The sequence below is a fragment of the Penicillium manginii genome (assembly GCF_028828005.1).
Source record: "Penicillium manginii strain IBT 31320 chromosome Unknown utg000006l:1.0-4164085.0:1.0-4166146.0, whole genome shotgun sequence".
Classification (NCBI taxonomy): Eukaryota; Fungi; Ascomycota; class Eurotiomycetes; order Eurotiales; family Aspergillaceae; genus Penicillium; species Penicillium manginii.
The window spans coordinates 1,215,088-1,238,530 of record NW_026643107.1 but is presented as its reverse complement, the minus strand read 5'-3'; the positions used below and the strand labels follow the sequence as shown (position 1 = coordinate 1,238,530).

At 49.0% G+C, this 23,443-nt stretch overlaps 10 protein-coding genes across 10 annotated transcripts; 4 read left to right on the top strand and 6 right to left on the bottom strand.

Annotated features, from left to right (window-relative positions):
- Positions 1 to 1,300: 1,300 nt before the first annotated feature.
- N7533_008821 (sugar O-acetyltransferase) lies at positions 1,301 to 2,083 on the bottom strand (the record flags this gene model as incomplete). Its single annotated transcript, XM_057105471.1, has 3 exons — positions 1,301 to 1,625; positions 1,679 to 1,901; positions 1,990 to 2,083. 3 exons carry the CDS (start codon positions 2,081 to 2,083, stop codon positions 1,301 to 1,303), a joined length of 642 nt encoding a protein of 213 aa, XP_056956920.1.
- A 1,467-nt stretch (positions 2,084 to 3,550) lies between these two features.
- On the top strand, positions 3,551 to 4,767 carry N7533_008820 (aldo/keto reductase; the record flags this gene model as incomplete). Its single annotated transcript, XM_057105470.1, has 4 exons — positions 3,551 to 3,736; positions 3,785 to 3,980; positions 4,040 to 4,374; positions 4,438 to 4,767. The coding sequence occupies 4 exons, from the start codon at positions 3,551 to 3,553 to the stop codon at positions 4,765 to 4,767; spliced, it is 1,047 nt and encodes a 348-aa protein (XP_056956919.1).
- Positions 4,768 to 5,060: 293 nt separating this feature from the next.
- On the bottom strand, positions 5,061 to 6,409 carry N7533_008819 (D-arabinose 1-dehydrogenase (NAD(P)(+)) ARA2; the record flags this gene model as incomplete). The annotated part of the gene is made up of 2 exons (XM_057105469.1): positions 5,061 to 5,961; positions 6,000 to 6,409. 2 exons carry the CDS (start codon positions 6,407 to 6,409, stop codon positions 5,061 to 5,063), a joined length of 1,311 nt encoding a protein of 436 aa, XP_056956918.1.
- Positions 6,410 to 7,368: 959 nt separating this feature from the next.
- Positions 7,369 to 7,862, bottom strand: N7533_008818 (import motor complex subunit PAM16; the record flags this gene model as incomplete). Its single annotated transcript, XM_057105468.1, has 3 exons — positions 7,369 to 7,539; positions 7,601 to 7,777; positions 7,860 to 7,862. The coding sequence occupies 3 exons, from the start codon at positions 7,860 to 7,862 to the stop codon at positions 7,369 to 7,371; spliced, it is 351 nt and encodes a 116-aa protein (XP_056956917.1).
- A 537-nt stretch (positions 7,863 to 8,399) lies between these two features.
- N7533_008817 (PEX28-32 family peroxisomal membrane protein) lies at positions 8,400 to 10,254 on the top strand (the record flags this gene model as incomplete). Its single annotated transcript, XM_057105467.1, has 2 exons — positions 8,400 to 9,560; positions 9,613 to 10,254. The coding sequence occupies 2 exons, from the start codon at positions 8,400 to 8,402 to the stop codon at positions 10,252 to 10,254; spliced, it is 1,803 nt and encodes a 600-aa protein (XP_056956916.1).
- A 362-nt stretch (positions 10,255 to 10,616) lies between these two features.
- On the bottom strand, positions 10,617 to 12,563 carry N7533_008816 (Zn(II)2Cys6 transcription factor; the record flags this gene model as incomplete). Its single annotated transcript, XM_057105466.1, has 4 exons — positions 10,617 to 11,181; positions 11,248 to 11,457; positions 11,514 to 12,332; positions 12,403 to 12,563. 4 exons carry the CDS (start codon positions 12,561 to 12,563, stop codon positions 10,617 to 10,619), a joined length of 1,755 nt encoding a protein of 584 aa, XP_056956915.1.
- Positions 12,564 to 13,159: 596 nt separating this feature from the next.
- N7533_008815 (uncharacterized protein) lies at positions 13,160 to 15,380 on the top strand (the record flags this gene model as incomplete). The annotated part of the gene is made up of 4 exons (XM_057105465.1): positions 13,160 to 13,471; positions 13,544 to 14,123; positions 14,176 to 15,084; positions 15,145 to 15,380. The coding sequence occupies 4 exons, from the start codon at positions 13,160 to 13,162 to the stop codon at positions 15,378 to 15,380; spliced, it is 2,037 nt and encodes a 678-aa protein (XP_056956914.1).
- A 275-nt stretch (positions 15,381 to 15,655) lies between these two features.
- On the bottom strand, positions 15,656 to 17,086 carry N7533_008814 (putative integral membrane protein; the record flags this gene model as incomplete). Its single annotated transcript, XM_057105464.1, has 6 exons — positions 15,656 to 16,025; positions 16,115 to 16,587; positions 16,635 to 16,702; positions 16,755 to 16,791; positions 16,849 to 16,868; positions 16,924 to 17,086. The coding sequence occupies 6 exons, from the start codon at positions 17,084 to 17,086 to the stop codon at positions 15,656 to 15,658; spliced, it is 1,131 nt and encodes a 376-aa protein (XP_056956913.1).
- A 2,041-nt stretch (positions 17,087 to 19,127) lies between these two features.
- Positions 19,128 to 20,406, bottom strand: N7533_008813 (uncharacterized protein; the record flags this gene model as incomplete). The annotated part of the gene is made up of 5 exons (XM_057105463.1): positions 19,128 to 19,261; positions 19,320 to 19,389; positions 19,479 to 19,801; positions 19,890 to 20,045; positions 20,118 to 20,406. 5 exons carry the CDS (start codon positions 20,404 to 20,406, stop codon positions 19,128 to 19,130), a joined length of 972 nt encoding a protein of 323 aa, XP_056956912.1.
- Positions 20,407 to 21,165: 759 nt separating this feature from the next.
- On the top strand, positions 21,166 to 23,181 carry N7533_008812 (putative MFS sugar transporter; the record flags this gene model as incomplete). Its single annotated transcript, XM_057105462.1, has 8 exons — positions 21,166 to 21,237; positions 21,298 to 21,572; positions 21,626 to 22,172; positions 22,227 to 22,314; positions 22,375 to 22,573; positions 22,632 to 22,732; positions 22,785 to 22,883; positions 22,949 to 23,181. The coding sequence occupies 8 exons, from the start codon at positions 21,166 to 21,168 to the stop codon at positions 23,179 to 23,181; spliced, it is 1,614 nt and encodes a 537-aa protein (XP_056956911.1).
- Between the last annotated feature and the right edge of the window lie 262 nt (positions 23,182 to 23,443).

The window sequence follows — 23,443 nt, the reverse complement described above, 5'->3', positions numbered from 1 at the left end:
CGGTCACTGTCCAGGTGGTCTTTTTCTTTGAGCGGTTCAAAGATCTCCCATAACACACTGTACAAGGTCTTCTTTTTCATTTAGTAGACGAGCATTCAATCGCCAGAATCAAGACAGCAAAATGCATTGGGGTTCAACAAGCTCTCTCAGAGAGGATTTACCAGACTCTTACCTCTCAACCCGGGGAAAGGAACCCCAAGATTAGAGCAAGTGCAGCTTTTGTTCTCAGTCACAGATCAGAATATCCGAGCGAATGTCTTAACGCTCTACTACCGCTTCTGCACGACCCAGGGGATAACGTGGTAGAGTCTGCGATCCGAGCATTGAAAAGCACATAGCCAATATCTAAGTGCTTTCTCAAAAGCCCGGAATTGCCACTGGATGTTTTGGAAACAGTTATCCTCCACCTTGAGGACCCTGATATCGAAGCGGTTCAGATTCTCGTGACACAGAAATCTCTACCAATGTCCATTTTCGAATCACTCATCACTCTCCTCGGAAAGGAATATAATTCACCAAAAGGCCACGGTGCATGGAAGGTATTGAGCAAACGCGTCGAATTTTTTTCTATCCTTCCAAATCTTACACAAAAATTTGTGACACCTTTAACCAGGGGGTTGGTGGCATTGGCGTTCAAGCAAGACCTGTGCTGTTACTTCCGAGGCGTAATCCTGGTTTTCGACCTCCCTGAACGTATGTGGGAGATACCAATGCCGCGTCCAGAAGATAGACACAAATTTGTCGCTGCACTGAAAATAGCCCGAGAAGAGATTTCCGACTTTGTACCTACCGAGTCCCATAGTCCATCAGTGCAGTAAAGTTTGATGTATCATACGAGTCAGTTTGGGGTTTCGACGTGGCGTTTACTTCCTTCGTTCAATGGATCCTGCAGGAGTCTAGATCGCTTTGAGATGATTAGGCAGTCATCCATATCTTCTTTCCTCGTCGTCGTTCACCTCTGCCTCTCTTCCATATCACCGAATACATTGCTTTCAGCATCACTATGCGTACACTCCGTACGGGAATGTGTGGAATGTGAACAGATCATGTTCATGATTTGGGAATACCAAATAAACTAGTCATTCCATCGTAAATATGATGAAAGATTTGAAGATACCGACCAACTGCTTCTCTAACCCGCAAGAACCCTCACAGCAGGAATCTTTTACATTTGGCTGGTGGCCCATAATCGGCTCAACGGCACACGCGAGCTCATGGCTTCCGATTGTGCAACAAGCCATATCTCGCAAGATGGTCGGAAAGGATGCCAAAAAGCGGAATAGAAATAAAATTTCTCAAGCTATTCAACAGTTGAACCCTGTTGGGTTGAACGGATCACCCGCGCAGGAACCCCCACCGCAATACTAAAAGGTGGAATATTTGCCTTCACGACAGAGCCGGCACCGATCGAACAGCCCGAGCCAATCGTCACACCGGCTAAGATTATAACACCAGCACCGATCCAGCAGTCGTCTTCAACAACAACGGGCCGTGTAAATTCATATCCTCGGTTTGCTCTTCGGTCTGCGATCATGGTATGGTGCTCCCCAGTGATGATACTGACATTCGGGCCGATTTCCACATTGTTCCCAATCGTGACCAATCCACAGTCAAGAATGGTAAGACTAAAGAGACGGAGTATTAAGTAATTTGTTTCCAGTCGGGTTGTGGCACCTACTGGAAGTTGGCATAAAAGTTCTCCCCTATACTAATGTTACATCCATAGTCGACAAAGAGAGGTGGTTCAATATAGATGCTTTGTCCTGTGCAACCGAAGAGTGTCTTGAGGATGGATTCTCTCTGTTGATCGGTCTTTTTTGAACTGACATCTCCGCAAAGAGATGCATTAAATTCTCCAGTGAGCTGTCTTGCTCGCAACCTACCCTCTATGAGCTCTGGTGCTAGGGGAGTATATCTGCGCTCGGAAGGCGAGGCAATAGTTAGTCGTTAAACGGAGGCAGGTGAAGAAAATAACATACAAGCAGCCACTTATCATTCGCTCGTATTCTTCTCCCGAGCAGATACTTTGGAGTCCTCGAGCCTTGGCAATTATCTCCATATCCTTTTCTGTTTTGGGAATCATATTGAACCTTCAACTACCTAGGTATAAGTTGAAATGACTTTAGAACGGTATTTGTGTCGTGAGGGTTTTCTATGATTCTCCAAGGCTTATGACCTCGATGAGACCTCTTCGCGGAGTAGATGATCAATTTATACTTAGGTATGGTCCACCTCGGCATTCATCTTGATAGTCATCGCCGCTAGTTCTAGCTCTGACACCTCGAGATCAGTTAGCCGTCCAATGGGAGGATAGTATGAACATGGCTCGCCCGGGGGTTGCTCGAATACGAACATGCGGAGGGATGATCTCGGTTACGCGGGCCTGCGACCCTGTGAAGAGCGCGATTTCCACGAAACTTCGATGCAATACGACAAGTCTAGATTCGCGTTTAGACCTCCCGTGGGTGACTCTCCAGACTCTCCACCCGCACCGCGCTACGGCGGATAGAGCCCTGGAGGGACATCTTGGGCCCGAGGATCGGGCATCTCATAGTCCTAACGGCTGTTCTGTGTTTTTGTACATAAAGGGCTCTCCTGACCCTCCTCTACTTCTATATCACAAATTAGCCTGTCTTCGCTTATATGTATACACGGTGTCCAGGTGGGCAAATTACTCTTTTGAGACTACTAGTATGGTGTCAGTCGCACAAATTGGCGCGCTCTGGTCCATGTCACTCAGCTGAACTCGATAAGACTCTCCTGGCTGAGGCCATCCCGAAGATTACCCGCCTTCCAAGGTTTACAATGACCTTTTCGAGACTCACTTTCCCACCTTACGGGTGTTCATCGACCTCCTCTTGATGGTACCGATGAAGAAGTGTAAGCCTCGTATATGTGCCTGCATTGCTAGTCAGCCTTTTTTGCAAAGCGCGACTGTACACGAGTTCCCGGTCAGTTATGAATTGATGGCTGAGGCTCAATGTGATATCAGCCCCGAGCAGGCTGCGGCTCGTGTCCGTGACTGGTGGTGAGGCTCTACTGCAAGAAATTACAGTAGGTATTAGTGTTCTTGAGTAGTAGAGTGCAGGGGATGAAGATGGTTTAAAAATTGGCAAATATGTTACTAGTATGCACTTAATTATCCTGGAAATATACGGAAACAAACGCTCTTTCACGGCTCTATCAGGCCCTTGGGGTCATATTCCAAGGGTTTTGATTGATGTTTGTTGGCTTCACCGGCCCGACACTCCGAGAATTACTCACACCTACCTCGTATTCATCCCTGGAAAGAAAGGAATCACCTCGAACTAGGGGAATCACAAAGAGATATCTTTCTATGTGATTTGAAATCAAGATGATGCCTTACGACTTTGAGATTCCTCGACGGTGCCGATAAGACTTATTAACTACTTAAACCCGATCTATCCCAGAGAAATATATTCATCTTCATCGTATGAAACTATTACTTCATTGTCTATCTATCTGAATCGAAAATTTAATTTCTCGAATACTATACATCTCTGAAAAATGGCTGCTGAACTCCCCCCCCATGCTACGAGAATCCAGAAACAAAACAAATGCCTCCTACAGACGATTAGGAAGCAGTGGCCTCTATGTCTCGGTCCCTGTTCTTGGTGGCATGAGTGTAGGGTCCTCGGAATTCGGCAATTGGATTCTCGAGGAATCTGAGGCACTTCCTCTGTTGAAAGCAGCATACGATCGTGGAATTAATACTGTAAGATTGTGAATTCGAGATGAGAAACTTGGCACTGACTTGAAACAGTGGGACACCTCCAACAACTACTCGAACGGTGTATCAGAGGAAATATTCGGCAAGACCATCAAACACTACAACATTCCTCGACATAAAATTCTCATCCTTACCAAGTGCTGGGCACCTGTCAGTGAGCATGAAAATACATACGTTGTCCCATTCGCTGAAACAATGAGGGAAGACAAGGAATACGTCAATCAATTTGGTAAGCCCTTTGTATCTTCTACTATTGCCTCTTTACATGTCACATACCAACCAGATCAGGCCTTTCTCGTCAAGCCATTTTCAATTCAGTGGATGCCTCACTTCGACGACTTGGCGTAGATTATATCGACCTTTTCCAAATCCACCGATTCGACCCAAATACCCCCATTGAAGAAACCATGGAAGCACTGCATGATCTTGTTCGAAATGGAAAGATTCGCTACATCGGAGCTAGTTCGATGAGAACCTATCAATTTGCGATGATGCAGTTCTGTGCTGAGAAACACGGCTGGACCAAGTTCATTTCTATGCAGAACCAGTACAGTCTCACATATCGGGAGGAGGAGCGGGAGATGATCCGTTTTTGTAACGAGACAGGCGTCGGTTTGATTCCAGTATGTCTCAGTCCTATACAGCACTCATGGTTTGGATCAAGAGCTAACCACGGTTTTTTACAGTGGAGTCCACTCGATGCTGGTCGACTGGCGCGACCTCTACAACAAGTCGGGGCAACTGATCGTCTAGAGACGACTCTCCCAAGCGATATTCCGAGTATAGATGCAGAGATCATCAACCGAGTGGAAGAGATAGCTAAAAAGAAGGATTGGACTATGAGCCAGGTTGCCTTGGCTTGGGTGAGCCGTCGTGTGACTGGCCCCATTGTTGGCTTTAGTTCGGTGGAAAGAATCGATGAAGCTATAGACTGTGGAGTTAGGACCTTGACAATTGAGGAGGAAACTTACCTCGAGGACCCATATTTGCCTAAGGGCATTAGTGGTCATGATTAAACACTGCTTCTATCGACGGAATGATTATCTTGAATTTTGAGGGCATAAAACAGACAACTTTCTACTTGCAGTTCGTTCAACATTTCATTCATTTAATGCAGCATCCGGAGGCATTGCCTTTCTCTCTCAGAGATCCAGTACATGCAAACCTTTTTTGACTGTTCAAGTTGATGCCATTTAAACCGTCGTGGGCATCGATGAGGCGTTTCAACATTCACCACCATGCGCTCGTCCTTGTATTTTCTGCGCAGCGAATCTTAATATACCGACACTACGTGCCGGCCATCTCTTATTTACTCAAGCTGTCTCTCCACATCCAACGGCGGGGTCAACATTCCCTCATCGAGAGTAGTATCGTCGGCAGAAGCGTGGACGACCTCCCCTTCAACCCCAAGTCGTTTAACGAGAGCCAAATGCTCTTCAGACAAAGAGTTCTTGAAGTCCGCATCAGGGCTCGCCCACACATAATCAACCCACTCCTCCCCAATAACCTGACGAATCTCAGCAGCCAGCTGCAAAATATTTGCGCGGCGCGTACGAGACCAAGCCCGATCCGTAATCAGACCCTCAGAAGGCGTGAGAATATTCGAAGCAGACGGCGCAGCACCACCAACCACCTCAGTCAAAGCCGTTGGAGTAGAAGCCCCCTTACTCTCAAACTCCCCATCCCCATCCTCACAATTCTCAAGCCCCTCAACAATACTATTCCAAACCCTCAACGTCTCATCCAACTCGGCAACATTACTAACCCCCATAACACTAACCCCCAACCTCCTCCCAGCACCAACACTCTTAACAGAAATAAACCCGGGATCCGAATCCACACCCCTCGCAACCGGCGCACCAAGCCCACCAACCGCCGCCCCATCCCTCAGCCAAGACTCAAGCGCAAACCGAATAGCAACAACCTCCAACTTCTCCCCACGCACATCCGCCAGACTCGCCGCATCACGCACAGCAGCGCGCAACGCATCAGGCGCAGGATGAAAATCCCCCATAGACCCAATCGGCACCCCATCCCTACGCAAAAGCCCCATCCCCAACGGCGAAGCATTAGGAACAACGTCCACGCCCGCAGCCAAAAGCCTCGGCAACGCAGTCGTCGCGAGCCGCGTATTCTGCAGCGTGAAGTTCGCGTAGCTCATGACGATATCGAGGGGTTCGCCCGTCTCGCGGAGGATCATTTCCGCCAGGCTGGACAGTGTGTCGACCGGGTATCCGGAGATACCGACATAGCGTATGAGTCCTTCATCGCGCATGTGGCGCAGTTCGCGAACGGCGGTTCAGGACTTCGGTGGGGCTGACGAATTCGACGTCGTGGCAGTAGACGACGTCTCAGGTAGGTTGTATGGAGTCTGGAGAGACTGCGGCGGACGCTGGCGCGCAGCCAGGGCGGGGAGTAGTCGAAGGAGGAGGAGGCAACGCGGCCTACTTTTGTGAGGAGGTGGTATGTGTTTCTTGGGTGGGAGGTGCTGATTTTGGGAGAGGAGAGGGCTGCGCCGAGGAGGTCTTCGGCTGGGCCGTAGTAGGGGGATGTGTCGAATGCGCGGATTCCGTGGGAGAGGGCGCGGTGGACGAGTTCTGTTGTTGGGAGGGCGTAGGGGTCTGCGTTGTATTGGGAGTTGAAGGTTGCTGTGCCCATTATTAGTGGGGGGGGAGGGTTGTTGAGAGGGGGGTTGAGGGGCGCATTGTTGTGGTTGTAGTTGGCATTGAATTGTGAATTGAGAGGGAGAGGGAGATGAAGAAGATAAGGACTCGAAAGAAACTTGGAATTAGAATATAGGACAGATCGGGGGGGAAGGACGAAGATAATTTCGATCGAATTATCCCGATGCGGAGGCCGGAGTGGGACAGGAAAGATTCCACGATTTCCCCCACTTCGCTCCGGATGGCGCCATGGCGGTTAGTTTACTAGGTTGCAAAAGTCTTTCCATTTTCAAGTTAGTTCCCCGTTAGTTTGCTTTTGGTTTGCTTTTGGTTTGCTGTGCCTGGGGTGAGTCGGGGGTATTCAAAGGCCGAAGAGCGGCTCGGAGGGTGGACAGTTGGTCGTTTCGTGGCGGTGGCAAAATAATGTACTTTTGTTACTTTGTTGCTTTAAATGTGTTATGCAGGACATGCAGGAGAAATAGGTGAGGTGACAAGAACAGCATTAGAACATGTGCAGTTTACAGCTATAGTACATATGTTTTCCCAAGAGTGGAGAAGGGGAGGGGCTGCAGTAATAAGCAGGATGATATACACAAGGCCCCGAGAGGCTGGAGAGATCAAACCATCGCCATGAGTTGATGTCGATGTTGATCCCTCTCTCTAAGACAGGAAGGAGAGAAACAAATAGAGGGCTTCTCCCTCACGAGAACCCCCCAATAAACGCCATGCTATGCCAAATCAAAAGACGAGCGGTTCCGTGCTTTTGTCGCGAGAGGCGACCGAAGTGGGCGGGTGGACGAGCGGAAGGGAAAGGTGGACGAGGATCCCCAGGTGAAAAGAAAACCGGAATCCTAACCACATGTCGGAATGAATCAAACGCGATAGAAGATGCGACGACAAGCGCAGGAAGTGATGATGGGATCACGGAAAAGCAGATGTCCTGGGCGCACTGCTTCACCGGTCCTTGTAGACCTTGGGGTTCCAACCCTCACTCAATTCCTTATCCTGCGCAGCCTTTCGCTGGGTCTGACGGACTTCCATCTCTATCCGTTCACGCGCACGCAGAATCTTGCTCTGGAGGTAGAAACTGCCACCCTTCTGGGGATCGTTCAGGTCGAACAGCTTCTTGAATCGATCCATAACATGCTCGACGTTGGGTTCGGCACCGCCACCGGGGGGGCTTGACATTGAGGATCTTGTAGGACTCATCGAGGGTGATTCCGGAGCCACCGCTGAAGGCAGAACCTCCCTTCTTGCCGGCGTTGTGTTTGCCGGTGGCTTGGGCCTGCTTGTAGGCTTCACCGAAGGCGCGGCCGAAGACCCGGGCTCCGGTGATGATGACTTGGGAGACAATGCGGTGCGCCTGGGAGAGGAGAATTGTTAGTTATAATTATAATGAATGAAAGGAGATAGTATGATAATTCTATTTGGAAGAAAGTACTCACCATGACGTGAACGGGGAAGGGCGATGATCACAAGGAGGTGAAGAAGGAAGAAGGGGAAAATTTCGGCTGCGCGTTTTAGCGTCGGCGGGTCGGCATAGCAGTATACAAGAGTAACTATACTATAGTTAGGTACCATAGTAGTATATAGGATATTATATAGTATCTCATTAATTATCTACTTACAATACTTTATATCTGATTATTCTAACTATTCTGATCATGACTAGTATCATTTAATACAATTCACTAAATACTGTCATCTCTCCTCCATGTGTCTCGGCCTAGCACAGTCACATGTCCTCCCCAACTCCCCCCCGCAGATCACTTGAAAGCCGACGAACCCCCAGGCCTTTCACCAGGCCCTTAAAAGCATTTGATCGCCCGCTCCAGATGAGCTGACAACGACTCCCATGACGTCTCCGTAATTGGATGGCAGCTTTAGGTACCTCTCCTTTTGCCCTTGCCCATGCCCACTTCTCCTCCATCTAATGCTATCCAGACGATCTTCCGTGGATCGATTCCATGGCACCCTCAACGCCCATGCAGGATGGCCAGTCTGATTCTCTACCCCCAACGATAGCCGCCTTCTCCCCTTCCACCATCTCAGGCTCAGCCCTGACCTCGCGGCAACGCTCCAGCGTCATCGTGCATCGCAAATCACCACTGCTGGTGGCTACGCCGCCGCCCATCACCAGGGCCCTCGCCTACTCCCATCCATTCCTCCTACCACTCAACAAATTCGCCGGCCTCTTATCATGGTCAACAGGGGACCCATGGCAGAGCTTTCTCCTCGTAGCCACTTTCTGGACAGTGGTATTGTACAGCGATGCCATCATCCTCTGGGCCGGCCCGATTCTCGTCGTCATCGGCTTAATACTCGGCATGTACGGACGGCGCTATTCACCCCTCTCATCAACAACGTCCACAGGCGAAAAGCACCCGGGCAAGACGTCGACGGACACAACGACCCGCCATCAGAAAAGTCTGGACGATATCGTTGAGACACTCCGCATTTTCACAACAAGGTGTAATATCCTCCTCGAACCGCTGCTCGATTTGACCGACTTTCTATCCACGCAGCGCACGGCTACGTCCGCGACCACTCGGCCTGCACTGACTGCCTTATTCCTTCGTATCCTCTTGGTGACGCCTATCTGGATAGCCTTGACTCTCCCTCCCCTTTACATAATTACCACCCGCCGTGTCGTCATGATCGTCGGCACTATAATTCTGACATACCACTCGCGCCCGGCCCGAGTCTCGCGCGTTATTCTCTGGCGTTCGAGGGGTGTCCGCCGACTTTGCGGCATGATCACTGGTCTTTCGGTGGCTGATGGGCCGAGCGCGCAGAAGACGCCCGCCCAAGACCAGGGTCAGGGCCAGGGTTTGAATATCGCAACTCGGCGGCGTGGAGATGCTTCCGGGGTGCGATTTACTTTTGTCGTGTACGAGAATCAGCGCCGCTGGCTTGGGATTGGGTGGACTTATTCGTTGTTCCCGGCTGAGCGGGCTGCCTGGACTGATGAACATTTGAATTCTGTTCCAGCGAAGGACTCGTTTGAACTTCCTGATGTTCAAACTGGTGGTTCGAAGTGGCGCTGGGTGGAGGGGAGTGAGTGGCGCATTGAGGGTGCGGATAACTCCACGAACGGCAAGGACAAGACGTCTACTGTCGAGGGGTGGATCTACTATGATAACAAGGTATGTATCAAATACGGCTTACAAACACCTCGAAAATTTCTAACAGTTTCAGTGGAACGACGGACGCCGTGGCCAAGATGGCTGGGACCGATATACACGCCGAAGAAAATGGTACCGCGACGCCGAACTTGTCGAACTCCAAGAAGACAGCGAGCCTTCCGAAGAAAACGTCTCAGCCTTAACCCAGGCCCTAGAAAAGGAAAAAGAACAGGGCACCAGTAAAGAGAAAGACTCCGAACAGGAACCCAGCAGCACCAGCGCCGGCCTTTCCAACTCCACGCCTCTCAAGTCTCGCCGCCGACGCTGGTTCAGCAGCGGGAGTAAGGAGAAAGATCGCGCCAGCAGTGGCGGTGGCGGCGGCGGCAGCACTTCTGCGGATGTTGGTCGATCTACCAGCTCGAATCCGAATCCGAATCCGAATCCAACGCCTTCGGGAGACGGTTCTGTTTCGGATGGAAGTGCACGTGTGACACCCCCGCGCCCGATCAGTACTAATTCCCGCAAGGCCTCGCAGTATAGCGGTCGTGAGGGAAGCGTCATGACAAGCGATAGCGCCAGCGCTAGTACTCGCGAAAAAGAAATTGCGAGTTCGCAGGATCGGCTTGATCGGTGGGGAATGCGTGCTGCTGGTGGGACAGAGAGGGCGGAGCGGGAGTTTGGATTGAGCGATGAGGTGAATATGGGATTGAGTTGAGATGTGCCTTCAGGTTTTTTTTTTGTTCGTACCATCCATCGTCCTTCCGGGTGTTGGTGCTTTATTCTTGTCATTGCTGTCTCTGTCTCTGTCTCTCTTGTTGGTCGCTTTTGGCGGGGTTGGTGGTTTCGGTTTGGATGGGTTATGGGTTTTACGTGAACGCTTTCAAATACCCTATTGAAGTTCATCATGTGGACGTTGTCACATTGCTCGTTGCTCTATATATTACAATTCTATGCTGTACAATTCACATAAACATCATTTCGTGAGGGGGGTGGTGTGTGCCAGAAACTTTTGGAGAGAAGGAAAGGATAAGTGCAAAGAGAAGAAGAGGGGAAGAGAGCAGAGCAGCCAAATGTGATTCATGCAAGGGTCAAATCCCACTGAAGCTCCTCCAAAATATCAAACCAATGCACGTTTCCCACATTTGCGCCAGACGGGTTTCGAATATGGGCATCTCTTCTCGACCACAATATCTTTAGTACGTCCTTGGCGCGCTGGGTATTTCCAATGCCGAAATTACTCTGCAATTTGGTCAGGGAATCGAGGACAAGATCTCTGTGCGCAAAGACCGAGCTCTCACAGCCGGAGATAAAGAGCGGGAATGTGAGTGCCGAGTACTCGCAGTGGTTGTCCAGGTGGAGCGATTCGATTCGTGAGAGGCATGTATCAACGGCAGTAGCTTTCGGTATGGAAATTAATGATGTAAATTCGGTTTCACCGGGGTAGGGGGTATCAGCGGCTGATGGTGGTTGGGATTGGGGTTGATTGTTGTGCATGCGTTCCAGGATGGAGTGGAGGTATATGAATCCTGCGTCGCGGAAACATTCTGCGACGAGTTGAAGGCGGCTTAGAGCTTCGCTTGTGAGGCCTTGGGGTATTATATAGCGCGTGTTTGTGTGGGACCATGTGAGGAGGGAGTCGTTTCTATAGGAGTCAGCTAAGGCAGTTCTTCACTTGGGAATTGTTTTCCCTGGTGAGAGCGAAACGCACATGGAGGCTATTGCGAGGCGAAGAGAAATAGTGTCGTTTTGTAGAGAGGGAAGTTCGACGATGCGTGCGCAGAGATTCAAGATCTGTTCAGTGTACCCGATGTATATGTCCAATCGGGGAGGACCTAGGTCTGTATGTGTGGCGAAGTCCTCGCTAGGAGTAATGCGTTTACGATTGCTGATTCGAGCCATATTATAGGCATAAACATATCTATGGGTTTGTTAGTTAAATGGTGGCCTTGACACCGATGTCAACTTATGACTTACAGGCCTCGAAGAAATTCTGCAGCATCACGGTCCATGGCTACCAACCCGCCGCGGGAAGCGATTAAGCGCTGCAGAGCATTCAAGTGAACCACCCATTGCTTCACGCTTCCACGGACAACTTCGTACTTGCACAGTAGGCCAACTGCCAACATGGTATCGTCAGAGAGACCATTCGTGGAGCTATCGGCGATCTCTGTGCGGATACCGCTGAGAGCTCGGCCGTAGAAACCTGCCGCGGCAGTTTGTGCGCTGAATCCTGCGGACCGGTTGGCAAGATGAAGAGCAGAGACTGCACATACTGCCTTCATTAAGAGAGGCGATGATATTGCGCGAGGAATGAGTAGAGAGCGTAATGGGTTATCGTCACTTTCGAGGTTGGCGAGAAGCCGGGATCCAAACTCGACGTGATATTGCAGGTAATGCGTCTCGTTGTCGCCAAGGTGGCTGATAAAGCTGTGTTGCCGCGGGATCATCGTCAGAGCGTCAGTCTGGCTCGATGATGAAGGTGTTTTGTATTTATCAATCTGATCCGTGTGGTCTGGCTCTTCGTTCAAATCGATGATTCGTCCTCGTGGCGAGGACAGTTGAGATGGACTGGGGGAAAGCGAATCTGTGGTAGGTGAAGGCTGTATGTGCAGCCACAAATCTGAAGAGGGCGACGGTGCCGGAGACAAGAGCTGAGACGGCGTGGAAACACTCAGTCGTCGTCGTTTCTGTTCGTCTGGTTGGTTGAAGACTTGCGCTGACGGGCCCAACGGTTGCACCCAGAGATCTCCATAACCCTCGCAAGTTCGACCTTGTTTGATGCAATTGTTGCAGCTATCTAAAGATCAGTCATTTATTCTTTTTTTTTTAATTCAATCTAATTTTGCGAAAAGTAATCCCCTACCTCGGCTTGGCCTTGTCGCAACCTTTGCGGCGCTTTTTGCAGGTGATACATCCTGAGCGAGTCCAAGGAGTACCAGATTGACGGTTTCGGATCTTCTTTGCAGCCTTTGTCCCGGAGATATCCGGAGAACACGGCCAACCGGTATCAGCGTAGGTTGTCATTGTCATGATGGATGGGGGAGTGAAGGTCGCATCAAGATCTGTTCCCCGCGAATTGATAACCGCGTTCTACCCGCCATACCCGATCAGGACAAAGTTGCGCCAGCACGTGACTCTTATCGGGCTGTCAGGGACGACACCCTATGGGAAGCAGAAAATCCTTAGGATTCCTTACCTTATGTGCTGTAGGAACATACAGACTGTGTGCAACATCATCATGCGTTAATCCTAGGAAAGAAGGTACTGTCGAGGATAATCGCATATGATCATGATTAACTCTGCTAGTACATACCATATTTATTGTAGTACAAAGTACAAAGCACATACATTAACGCATTCCATGCATCAAAGCATGCGCCAAGCCCCCGCGATCCACTGCCCTTTGGAGGACCACGCTAGTCCGTAAATGGAAAGTACAACCATTTGTTGCCGATAAGAAAAAGATACGCGATCCCATCCTTAAATTCCCCGTCGCCCTTCCCCTCTCCAGATTTCCCCTCTTCACTTCCCCGGATTCTCTCCATTGTGTCCTTCCCTCTCCTCTTTCTCTCCAATTCCTTGCTCCCAGTCCCTCGACCGGGCTGATCTCATACACAAAGATGGTGACTCAAGCCCGCCATCCCTTCGACCCTATTTCCCCAGAGGAAATCAAGCTCGCTGTCCGCATTCTCGAGGCCACCTTCCCCGGCGTTGAATTGCGCTATAAGCGAATTGATGTGAACGAGCCTATTAAGAAAGATGTGCTACCATACATTGAGGCCGAGCGCCTACGACGACCTCTTCCTGCTCCGCCGGCCCGTCTCCTCTACACCCTCTTCCACCGCCTCGATACCGGCGCATTCTATAAGGCTGTCTTGAACGCCGATAAGCGGACCATTGTGTATGCCAAGGAGCTTCCCCGCGAGGTTCAGGTATGCATCATCACCCTTCTTCGAGTATTGCTTTGCAACAAAGATCCTTTGTCTAACAGGCTTGTTTTATAGGGCCCCATTGATCCCGACGAAATTACTGAGATTGAAGAACTTTGCATGAGACACCCCGCCGTCCTTGCCGAAATTGAGAAGTTGCAATTGCCCGCCGGTGTCACAGTTTGCAATGACCCGTGGATGTATGGAACAGATAACGAGACCGAGTCAAGGCGGCTCTTCCAATGCTTCATGTACCTGATTGAGGTGGATCACCCTCAGAATAACCATTACTCCCTGCCGTGCAAGTTCTCTCCGGTGTTTGACGGTCTCACCCACGAATTGGTTCGCATGGACTATCTCCCTGGTGGGCCGGATTTTGAAACTACTCAAACACAGCCCTGGAAGCCTGTCAAAGCTATCCAATACACACACGACCTCTTGGACGAACCCCTCAGAACAGACCTGAAGCCGTACATCGTTCAGCAGCCAGAGGGTCCCTCCTACACAGCAGATGGAAACTCGGTCTACTGGCAGAAGTGGCGCTTTCGTCTAGGTTTCAACATTCGAGAAGGCCTTGTCCTCTATAACATTACATATGATAACCGCAATGTCTTTTACCGTCTCGCTGTCTCGGAAATGACTGTGCCATATGGAGGTAAGTTATCACTTTATCGATATATCATGCCTCTTTTGCTAATATTTCGAAGATCCCCGTGCTCCATACCACCGAAAGCAAGCGTTTGATGTAGGCGACACAGGGTTTGGCATGAATGCTAATCAGTTATCTCTCGGATGCGATTGCCTGGGCCACATCAAATACTTTGATGGCTACCGAAATGACTGCAAGGGCAACCCTGTTCAATTAAAGAACGTGGTCTGTATGCACGAACAAGACAATGGCCTCCAGCACAAGCACACTAACTATAGGACCGGTGCTGCCACAGTCGTGCGTAACCGTCAATTGGTTCTCCAAATGATCTGCACGGTTGCCAATTACGAATACATTTTCGCATACATCTTCGACCAAGCAGGGAATGTGGAACTTGAAGTCCGCGCCACTGGGATTCTATCGACTGTTCCATTCGATAATGAGAACGGTCAGACCGTCCCCTGGGGCACGAATGTGGGCCCTGGTGTGATGGCTCCCTTCCATCAACACATGTTCTCATTCCGCATTGACCCTGCTATCGATGGTTTCAAAAACACAGTTTATTATGAAGATAGTGTGCCTATGCCTGAAGACGACACTAATCCATGGCTTGTCGGTTACACTACTGAGTCTACGGTTATCAACAAGGCCAGCACAGCAAACACCAGCGTCGACCGGAACCGCGTGTTCAAGATCCGCAATGATTCAATTAATAACCCGATCACCTATAAGCCAGTGGCCTACAAGCTGCAGACTGCGCCGAGCCAGATGCTTCTTGTGAACAAAAACGCCCTCGGCTACCGCAGAGCCGAGTTCGCTACCAAGCCTATATGGGTAACTAAATACCAAGACGACGAACTCTACGCCGCTGGCGAGTTCACAAACCAAAGCCGTCGTGCCGAGGGTGTCGAGACCTGGGTCCAGCGCAAGGATAACACCGAGAACGAGGACGTGGTTCTCTGGCACAGTAAGCTTCTCTTCGAATATCCTTTCGTCTCTGAAATAACAATTACTAACACTCATCTAGCCTTCGGTCTCACTCATAACCCCCGCATTGAAGACTTCCCTGTTATGCCCATGGAGCGTGTCAGCGTTATGCTGAAACCTGATGGGTTCTTCACCAAGAATCCTGCTTTGGATGTTCCTCAGTCTGCTCAAACCTTCAACAAGTCCACTCTTCACCCGGAGACCGTCAGTGCTTGCTGCGCTCCCTCTGCCGGATCCGGATCTGGTAAAGCGAAGCTGTATAAACGCATGGATTGAGTTATGAATTGCTTTGATACCCTTTCCTTTCTTTTTCCATCTCCAAACGTGATGCTTGGATCTTGAATTTTAGATATGACATTATGAACCTGCACAGTTGAATGAATTTGATTTCTAGGCCTCGAGGCCTAGGTTTATTTCAATAGATATTCGCACCTGCTCTTATTATTGTAAGAAGCCATATATTCTTGTTCGACAATCTATCGCCTGGCATTATTAAAAGTGGGGGTTTCCCTCATACAAGCATCACATCCCAAAACTTGAAGCTGGTCGTTTTAGACATCATGATGTCGGCTTTCATGAGCCGAAGAAACGTCCACGTCAACTGTCCTTGTAACCCCAATACCACCAAATGATGTACTTCGTAAACTGTCATGTTTTCCGTTGTCCACGTTGACCGTGGTCTCAATCCTTGGATTGCCTTGTGCATTGTACATGAGCACATCCTCATCAGACTCCCTCTCAAGAACACTCATTTGCTTTGTGCTTCGTTGTGTCTTGCTTTGGTTTCGTAGTGTGTCCATTTTATAATCGGAGGGGCTTGTTGTTGCTTTATTGCTCGAGTATTCGCGGAGGACCTTTTTCAAGAGGGCGGAAAGGGCAGGTAGACAGGTGCAAATCACCCCGATGGAGATTTCAGCATTGCTGTAGAAAATGGACGAGTCAGTCGGTGGATTTTCAAATATGCATCATTTGAGAGGGATTCGGATGGGCTTGGAGAACTTTCGACATACCCTAGCATATTGACCCTCATAAAGGCCAATGTGGTATCTTTCGATTTAGCGGTAATAGCAATTAGGATCAAGCGAATGATACTAGATGCAACGGCCAATCCACCAGCTCCGAGGATAGCAATTACTCTCATCTTCTTCTTGTTAGACATTTGCAGACTCAAAGTCAAGGGTAGTGGCAGCAGCAGAACAATCAGATCACTAGTAACGCTGATGACGGCGTCGGCCATGATGATAGCGTTCTCGTTCATACAGCTTCCCTCGATACTATCATCCCAAAATTTCGATATCGGGTTGCAAAGTCTGATTTTGACAATGACGGCTGGGATGTAGTACGCGAGCATGATTCCCATGAAGGCGTAGATGAAAATGACGGCTTTGCGGAAGGGATTGAATACGCGGGTCATGATCCAAAGAAGGCAGAATTTGGTGATGTATGCTGTCGGTCCGTACATGACGAGTGTCACGTAGACGGTCTGTGAAGTTAGTTACCGTAGCATTTTTTGAAGTTTGCCTGGCTTACTTTTGAAAAAGGAATGAGGTTTTCATCTGGTACGTCGGCAAGATGAAGGCCTCCTCCATAGTGGCCCACTTTAAGAATGTCAGTGAAAAGACTCATGTAAATTCATAAAATACCACTTACTGAGGAGGGCAATTATCGAGTAGCAGACACCCAGGAACTTTGGCAAAAATTAGTCGACGTCCTGTAACGAGAACACACTTTTTCTTTTTCATACCCATGCCGCCATACAGGCCCCTTTGGCTCATGTTAGCTCTTAATATTTAGGGTACGGTGAAGGGAACAAACTCACAGTCCTCCTTTCCAAATCCATTCAGAATGAACTGACGAGTATAAACTCGAAGACCAAAGAAAAGGGTCATGGTAATGATACATAGTGACTGGCAGGCATAATTCCACTTCTGCACACTGCGATCGATATCGACATCACCAGGATCGCGAGGCAACAATGCCATTATAGACGGCATCATATCAACACCATAAGTATACTCACAGGGCCGAAGTCACAGGACTCGAGTCTGGCTGTTTCGGGGTGCTCTCTAGATATTATACTCCAAACAGTACTTGGCATTGCAGACCCCTGCTCAGGACTCGCACAGCAAGCATCTTACGACAATTGAGTTCACAATTCCTGTATTGATAGTATCCACTTCGAACTGACGGCGAACCGGTGGACTGTAAAGGTCCGATCGGCTTTTTTTTTCGAAACACTCTCTGCAAGAACGTGCCCCACGAGGGAAATTGGCAGATACCCACTATAGACAAGATGGGCATGTGCGCATGGAGAAGAAGTAAGCGGAAGTGGGGAGGCACGAGCATCTTTTACTCTTCCATTTTAGTGCACTGTGTGGAATATGGAGTGCCTACCTAGGTATTGGGGTACTAGCTAGTAGGTTCAAATAATTGCAATATCCCAAAATTACCTATAAGGACTACCTAGGTATTGAAACCTGTTTCCACCGGACATGGTATGTGACTAGGTACTGATGGAGAAGGCTTAAGCTTGGTAGGCTTTTGAATATACATTTTGTAAAGTCTATCAATGAGCATACTAGAACTAGCGATTGATTCCACCCAACAAAACGCAGGCGATAGTATGCTTTCCAAGGCCATTAACGTGGGCTCTACCATACTTTTCTTTCTATTATTTGAATATTTGACTTCGGAAGCTCAATAGGGCGATTAGACAGGGATTTTAGGACGAGGTCGAAAACCATTTTGTAACATTCCAAAGCCCTCTTACTACTACTAGGTACATTTCAAGGCTTATAAGAAGATTGGTCTACTGGGATTTGGACGTACACCGAGCAACCGATTCAGGCTACCACTAACTAATACCACCTAGGTATATGTATAGTACTACGTAAGTTCAACTTGAAGTTGAAGTTGCTGCCCACTGGCAAGTACTCAGTATTGCCGGTAGTTTTGGAAACACCTCGATACATTACTTGGACATCGAAGCCTTGTATGTAATTAGTACGACAATTACGCACTTCTGAGTCTGGAATTTGGTCGCGACGCGAAGGATTTCGATGCTTTTGGTGGAGCCACGCTATAACACGGGAAGAGGCGGAAAGTGGAGCCCAACGTTAGGATCTCCACCAGTCAGTTGCCCGGGGCAGGGGTTCTTGCTGCTGAAAATATGCAAGCTAACGGATTAGATAGGCTTGGGGGTGGATCGAGGCGGCCAGAACTGAGGAGTGCGGTGGAAACTCTTAGTAAAGAGCTAGCAAATTGGGAATGACGATGGAGAAGTCAAAAATACGAGATGGGATCCACACACCTCGCGCTGGTGACTGGAATCCCTCAGGGACTTAAACCCGATAATCCTTCGAAGACGATCCCTGCAGAGGATGAGAACTGCAGAAAGGCGTTGGTCGGAACATCGGCATCATATGGATGCCACTTTTTGTTCAACGCTGGTCATTTCCTGGGACGGCTGCTTCGTCCGCTGTTCTGATTTTTCTGATTTTTCTTAAAACATGAATTGATCTGATCTGTCGGCCCGCCAGCCTGGGGAATGGGTCCTTTGGCGGATGTGGACCTTGGTCCAGGTAGGATATTGGAGGCGAAAACCAGGAGGAACTCCCTACGGAGTACTGGATCCTATAGTCGTATCTATGTACATACCGAGTACCGAGTACCGAGTTGACAGGGGCGTGGCTCGTTCTCGTTTCAAGACAAACTCTCAATTCGTTCCGTTCTCCGTACTGATCTTCAAAAGTGGCGATAGTATCCATTCGTTTATTGGATTTCCAGTTGTCGCTTTCTTGCCGGCGAATTCAAGGAACGTAAAAGTCAATCCAATCGTTGTAGAAAGATGATTGGAACTAACTTTATTAACTTATTGACGTGAAACTTTGAGAGCGATTAATTTTTCGGTACTTGCATTGAGTTTTATTGATGGTCCCGCTTTCGGTGAAAGAGAAAGCCACCGATGCCAACTATTTACACTCTTTGTAGGAAGTACATAGGGCCATACTTCGTATACAATGTCTAGAAGATGGCCATCATGTTGGGAGGAGAGGATACGCCACCGGGCATATTTAACGGCACGGAAGTCACAAAGAAGCTCCATCGCTGTAGCTCCTCACATGTTCGCGCTAATGCTTCTAGATCGAAGAGCTCGCCTGCTTTTGCTTTAGTACATTCTCCCTTCCTCGGGGTAAATGTCGCATCCATGCTTACCGATCGGCATGCCCCATCCTGCGAGTACATACTCATGCAAGAAGACATCAGGGGATTGAGGCGGGTAAACCTATGACGTGTGTTAAAGAATTATCCTCTTGCAGCATGATATCCGACTCTTCAGGTCGCTGAAAAATGGCAAGGGATGTGTCGTCTTACCTCCCAACTGATGGCATCACTGGCAATCGCGGCGAATCCGCTGTTCCACAGCCAGCGGAGCACATCAGTTGTCGCTTCCACGCCAGCGTGCTCAGGACTGGCATTGTCCGAATAGGCCTTCTTTTGGGCATCCGTCATTACGGTGTCCCATTCCTTCGTAACTCCAACCCGAACGAAAAGGGTATCACCCTTTTGGAAGGTGATATTGTTCTCCTTGGCGATCTGCAGAATGTCTGACAAGCGCACCTGGTGCGTCGAAAAAGTGGAATATTCAATCCCCTTTTTCTCAGCCCATGTGGCATAGTCGATCAATACTCCACGTCCTATCACGCGAGAACCGTTAGTCCCAGGGGCTCGGGGAGTAGTCCGAAGGATTGAGACAGGCAAAAAAAAGGAAATATCAAGACTGACCGGCAATTCCTTCCCGCGCCCAATGCTGAAGTCCAATACGATCATTTTCGCGATCATTGATTTCATCCACGGTCGTTCCGCCGTAGAATACGCGTTCTGATTGACCAGGAACTGTTTGGGAAAAGTGGCGCAGTCCATCCCACTGGCTACTTTGTTCTATGTGGCAGGTCAACTTCCATGCAGGCGACGCGAGCAACATTCCAGACCTTGCTCAATGTCGTAACTTACGGGGATTCATAGTATAAATATCATCAAATGCAACACCTCCGAGGAGAGGAACAATTTGATGCTGACATGACTGGCGGTTGAGATTCGGATAGTCCAGTTTGGTCAACTCCCACCCCATAGTAACGCGACGACCAGTCTTGATTTCATTCACAGCCGCCTTAGCTACCACTTCAGGGGTCAGAATAGCCAGTTTACCCAACCCCTCCTCGTAGCTGCCAGGCTTCCCCGCCCAAACCTGCTTAGGGTTGGGAAGCTCATCGAAGGGGATATCAAACGGAGACTGAGACATGGCTCTGTTTTGCTATTCCTCGTATTTGGCCTGATCGTGTCAAGAAGGGATATGATTAGAGTGCAGTATATTAGAAGCAGGCTAAATAGTGGTATTCTCTTTCGGAAGAGAACCGAGTCAATCTTCTGAAAGTTTCGAGAGTAGTTCAGGGTGGAGTCATTTACCCCTCGTGGGTACATTCGGTGCATGCTGCCATCCCAGACCCTCCAGAGAGCACGGCCAAATCAATCGGACGTAAGTCGTGCGCTACAAATTGCTTTTTTTTTCTTATCCTTTTTGCCGAACTCGAACCATCTCGACTCTGCACTGCAGTTTGACCCCGCTCATGAACGTGACTTGCCAATAATATAGTTTATTGAGATTCTGCCGGGACTTTGATCTGCATCATCCCTGGATGGCCCATCTGCGTAGGTTTGAGCACTCGTTCTCACCATTAATACGCCTTGTACAATGGGCCCACGCGTGTGACAGCCTTAGCCGCTGTTGTGAACGATCGGCAAGTGAGTTGTTTCTGCTCACGGTCGAACTTTATTAAAACAATTGCATCCACATGCCAGTGGGTCAGCTCCACCAAGCTGTCAGCGAGTAACTTCTCTGTCTGTTGCCCCCCTTGCTGGTCGCAATGAGGGAGCAGTGTGTTTTGCTCGCTTCTTTTTCGCAAACTTAGGCCTGCCCAATCCTGGACCTATGCTCGCATCATCCTCTCTGACTGTCTAATCATCATTCTTTCCTTTGGGCCAGACTTCGGGCCGCTTCATCATGGCACGATTTGGGTCACAGACCAGTACCTACAACAGGCTGGTGACTATCTTTGTTGCCATTGGGTCTATGGTGAGTAATTTTCGCTGTCATATACACCAGCTACCAATTTAATAACACATTCAATTTTAGACCTACGGTTATTGTGCTTCAATCATCTCCAGTACGATCGGTCAGCCAGGATGGTATACCTATTTCAACCTTCCTGCGGAAGGCATGCCTGGATATGACACGATCACCACGCCTGTCATCTCAACTGCAAATGGTGTATTCAGCGCTGGTGGTGCCGTCGGTACATTATTCATTATGTGGTCCTGTGAATACTTCGGTCGCAAAGCGAACATTCAATTCGGAGCTTTCTTCGCGATGTTCGGAGGTGCACTGCAGGGTGGTGCCAATTCACTTGAGTATGAAAAACGCCTCGTTTCAATGCTATCAGTCAATTACTAACATCTCAAAGGATGTTCCAAGCAGGCCGTTTTATCTGCGGTCTTGGAATCGGTATTCTGGTCACTGTTTGCCCCATGTACCTCTCGGAAATGTCGAGCGCCCAGCGTCGCGGCTGGCTAGTTGGTCACCATGCCATCTTCCTTGTCTTTGGATACATGCTCGCTGGATGGGTCGGGTTCGCGTGCTACTACGCGGAGAGCACCATTCCTGCCTTCGGCTGGAGATTCCCCTTGGCTCTGCAGTGTCTGCCCGCGTTGGTACTACTAATCGGTTCACCTTGGCTGCCACGCTCCCCTCGCTGGTTGATTTCGAAGGGGAAGTTTGACGAGGCCGAGCTTGTACTTCAGCGACTCCGTCAAACTCCCGATGACCCCGACAATCTAGTCGCAAAGGAAGAGTTCTATCAGACGAAGGAGCAGATTCAACTTGAGGCAGAGAAGCTGGCAGCCTACGGTAGTGTCTGGAAGGCCGTTTTCAAGAAGCCTTCCTACCGGAAGCGCATGATCATTGGTTTCCTTACCCAGTGGGGTGCTGAATTTGGCGGCCCTCTCATTATCGTGAGTCCATATATTTTTGGTTTTCCGTGCAGTATATCTCACTAACATAAACAGAACAACTATGCTGTTCTTTTGTACACCAATCTCGGCATGGAAGGCAGTATGCCTCTGCTTCTAAGTGCTGTTTGGCTGACAACCGCCGGTAAGGCTTACTCTAAGCCCTCCGGAGAGTGTTGATATCATAATACTAACCCCTTCTTAGGTTTGATCTACAATCCACTCGGTGCTTGGCTTCATGACAAAGTCAACTCTCGACGCGGAATGTATATGACCGGTTTCGCCGGTATCATTGTTAGCACATCTTGCCTTGCTGCTATGACCGCACAGTATGCTGGCACGACCAACAAGGTTGGAAATGGTTTCGGTATCTTCTTTATCTACCTTTACCTGGCTTTCCAGGGGTCAGTCTTAATTCCCCCGCCATCAATTCATATCTTCGTTATACTAAGTCCTTAGCAGTACATGCTGCGACACTACTATGTACCTCTATGTCTCCGAGATCTTCCCTACCGAAATCCGTCCGATCGGTATGGGTTTCTCGTTGTTCGGCCAGTTTGCCGGTAAGTCCATTACTCATTCCGAAGGAGAAAGACATTTACTAAATCATCCAAGCTACACTAATACTTCTGGAAACGGCACCTATGGGCTTCAACAATGTTGGCTGGAAATACTATCTTGTCATCATTTGCTGGTCTGCCTTCTTCATTCCGGGTAGGTTCAAAACATCAAACTCATTGGAGTTTCCAGTAGACTAATCACGCTAACTATCTTGGTAGTCATCTACTTCTTCTGGCCTGAGACTGCCCGCCTTACTCTGGAGGAGATTGCTCAGAACTTCGGCGAAGAGGTTGCCGTAAAGCTGACCGATGCGACCGACGAGGAAAAGGCTAAAATTGATCATCAAATTGCCCATTCCCATGGTATTCTGCCTCCCTCCGAGAGCTCAGGCTCTGCGAAGGATGTCGAGAAAGAGGGTGTCGCTACGGATCAGAATGGCACTCAAGCCTAGATCCAGTTTATCTAGTCAACCTTGAAAACGCTTTGAGGGCCATGGCGCCTTGGAAAGGCATTTACAAAATATCATAATATGGTGCAATTCAAGTTGGATCGACTTGGTCAAGTTGAATCCTTGAACCACTTGATGCCTCTTGACAATCCTTGGCGGGTTATTTTTAATGAATTTAGGTAGCAGAGATATGCCTTCCAATACTGCTCACCTGGGCAGGTGTACTCTTCTTTTGAAAGTTTCATGTCTAACTTTCTCGCTCTGT